The sequence below is a fragment of the Malania oleifera genome, chromosome 3, assembly GCF_029873635.1.
Source record: "Malania oleifera isolate guangnan ecotype guangnan chromosome 3, ASM2987363v1, whole genome shotgun sequence".
Lineage (NCBI taxonomy): Eukaryota > Viridiplantae > Streptophyta > Magnoliopsida > Santalales > Ximeniaceae > Malania > Malania oleifera.
In genome coordinates this window covers 74,923,201-74,926,334 of record NC_080419.1, presented here as the reverse complement: position 1 = coordinate 74,926,334, position 3,134 = coordinate 74,923,201, and the positions used below count along the sequence as shown (strand labels likewise).

General features: G+C 39.0%; 1 protein-coding gene across 1 annotated transcript; it reads right to left on the bottom strand.

Annotated features, from left to right (window-relative positions):
- Window positions 1-882: 882 nt before the first annotated feature.
- LOC131150600 (uncharacterized) lies at window positions 883-1,751 on the bottom strand. Its single transcript, XM_058101424.1, has one exon. The coding sequence runs from the start codon at window positions 1,695-1,697 to the stop codon at window positions 1,011-1,013; it is 687 nt and encodes a 228-aa protein (XP_057957407.1). The 5' UTR covers window positions 1,698-1,751; the 3' UTR covers window positions 883-1,010.
- Between the last annotated feature and the right edge of the window lie 1,383 nt (window positions 1,752-3,134).

Here is a 3,134-nt window from a genome sequence, read left to right as displayed (position 1 = left end):
GGAATGTTGATTAACTTTCATGTGCTTAATTTGATTTATTTTAACATCATGAGTTGAATATTTGTTTGGTGAGTTTTGTGTTCAATTTTGACACATGATGTACGTTGAAGTTTCCTTGAATTCATATTTGCGTTGGTGAGCCTTACGAATTCTTAAAATACTTAATTTAATAAATTTGATTATGGAGCCTAAAAGTAGCATGATAATGTTATTGTGGGATTTTAGAGGTGGGGGAAGCTCTTGGTGCATGACTAGGATATCAAATGGCAATAGAGTGGACTAATATTTAATAGGAGGTAACTTAAAATAGAAAACAAAGAATCAAAGGCCATGCATGGTTTGTGTTTGAAAGTTCCAAAGTTAACATGGTAATGTTTTGTAGAACGGGTATATAGGGGACACTAGTACTTTTGTCTTACATAACCAAACTCCCAAACTTGACTCTGACAATGCATATCTTGGTCATTGGTTTCCTTAGTCCTAGGTACAGATCAATGACAAATTGAACAATAGTAATTAATTAAGTGTTTGAAGTACTACACCTATGATAAAATATGTTAGTATCAATTATATTCATATATATTTGACCTATATTTCATCTCTATACATATTTCTCATGTCGAGTGTGTCACTCGAGTCAAGATAGTTTGAAGATTCACTCTAATAAACAGTGGCTCTCCTGCACATGATAGTATCTGTGTAAACTTGTCAGGAGTATTTCACACACAAAAAAAAAGGAAAAAGAAAAAAGAAAAAACTAAGATTTGAAGTTTTATTGCATCATTCCTGCCGGAATTGCAACATTGTCAAAAGGAAAACTGTCCAATAATTAAATTAATGAAGTGGTGTGGGATGGCTCACAAAAGTAATTGAACAAAAACTTTCTCCAAGCATGTATATGTATTAAAATTCAAGTCACACTTTTACAAATAATAAAATGACCGACTACCGGCGCTTGTTCTTCTAATAAATTGAAGTCACCATGCATGGCAAGCACCCAGAGGACCTTATTAATCACCACACAGACTCCCTGCACCGTCGCCCTCGCTCATGTACGCTGTAAGGTTCACGTACATTTCCCGATCCGCCCTCTCTCTCCATCTCGCCCGACACAAGACGCAGCTGGCCGCCCGCCGCCTCCTGCTCCTCTTCCACATCATTTGGCACTCCATGTGAATTGGATTCCGGCACGTCTCGCAAGCCACCACCCTTTCAGCTCCCTCGCTTCTCATCTCTTCCAGACACACCGGACACACCGTCCCGTCTTTTATCTCCACCACAGGCTGCGGCGGCGAAGGGCGGCGCATCTGGCAGAAGAGCTGATGGAACCTTTCTCGGAGGCGGACGCCAGCGAGGGAGGCCGGGGACGTGGGCGTGGCGAGGAGACGGGTGAGGTGGCACGGCGGGAGAGTCCTCCGGCGGAGACGATTGTCGGTGACGGAGACGCCGAGGACGCGGATGAAGATGAAGAGGATGTGCTTGCAGGGGTTGGTAGGGTCGGGGCAGGTGCAGGAAGGGGCGGTCGCTAAGGTGACCGTGTAGACGTTTCCTGTGGAACCTAGGACGAAGAAGGTGGAGTTGAAGCGGTGGAGAAGGCGGAGGGGGTGGCGGAGGGCTCTGGATATTCTGTCTGCGATGGGTTTGGAGCGGCGGCGGCGTGGCGTGGATGAGCTGGAGGCGACGGAAGAGGAGTCCATTGAGAACTAAGAAGGTATATACGTAAATATGGCAGTAAATTAAGAGGAGGATAATATTGTACAACGGGGCCGAGAAAGCTTGTGGGTGCCATTTCGTGGCAAGGAGGAATTATAATGAGGGCGGAGATTCTTGGAATGGGTTCAAGGGGCACGTGAGGAATAGCGGCGGTGTGGGAGAAATGGTGCACTGCAAAGGATAAGGGAAGGGAATTGGAATTCCCAACCTTGGAGAGTCGACTGGTTTTATGGTTCCTTTGAAGGCAAGCACTGTGCTAATATCAAACTCCATTTTGCGAGGAAATTGCGATTGGCCCCTTAAGGCGTTTAGTATTAAGAGAAAAAGAAATAAAAGACAAAATTTCTCAAAAAAAAAAGAAAGAAAAAAAAAATTTTCTCAAATATGATGAATAAAAATTTATTCAAATATAATGTAAAATAACATTTTTTAGTATTCGTTTAATATATATTGTTCTTATTTTATTTTTTCATTTTTAATACTTTTACGACTATACAAGGTATGCATAATCATTCATACTTTCTTTCATCTTCTCCATGTTTTTCAGGTTTTTAATAAAGTCTTGGATTTTGAAACATTTATGGGCGGTTAACACTTCAACACTGGAGAAAATATTAAGTACTACTGCGTGTATATATTAAATCAAATATTATTTGGTCATATATATATATATATATATATATATATAAATAAGAAACACCCTAACTTATTTAAATACATACACATGACAAAAATAACAGTAGATCTAGTGTATTTGATAGATTGTTGTGAAAATTGAATACACAACGAAAACAAATGATCTTACAACGCAGCAATCAACAATGAAATATACAGAACCATAATCATAGAGAGTATATATAATGAAAGTAATAAAACAATGACACAAAAAATTACATGATTCAACAATGCCGACATCTACGGGAGTAATCGTCAATGAATTTTTATTATCTTGTGTCAAAGGTACTGAGTTACATCATACAACATGTACATATAACTTTTCTAGAGGCTTTCTGTAACGACCTTCTATTTAACTGGGATTTATATATATATACTGCAAAATTTATAATGTTCTATTACCTACTAGATCAAACCTATCCATCAATTTAAGCAGCAAGAAGCGGAATTCATATAAACATAACCAAAAAATTATACAATACCAGAGTGCTAAAAGGTTCCTCAAAATATACATATATGACTATTTCCTAAAATACCCTCAACTGGGTTACGGCTATACATAAATATTCTAAAAAATACTTACTCTACTGGCAGGGCAGTACTAAAGCCCCTCTATCTGCGAGCCTAATCTGCTCGCCTACCTAGATCACCTGAAAAATGTTAAAGTAATGGGATGAGTCAACGCTCAGTAAGACGAAATATGTCATTGCTAGTGTGTGGCAATTGAGTTACAATACTATAAAAAT

Coding starts and splice junctions, on each gene's coding strand:
- LOC131150600 (XM_058101424.1), bottom strand. CDS start 1,697: ATGGACTCCTCTTCCGTCGCCTCCAGCTCATCCACGCCACGCCGCCGC.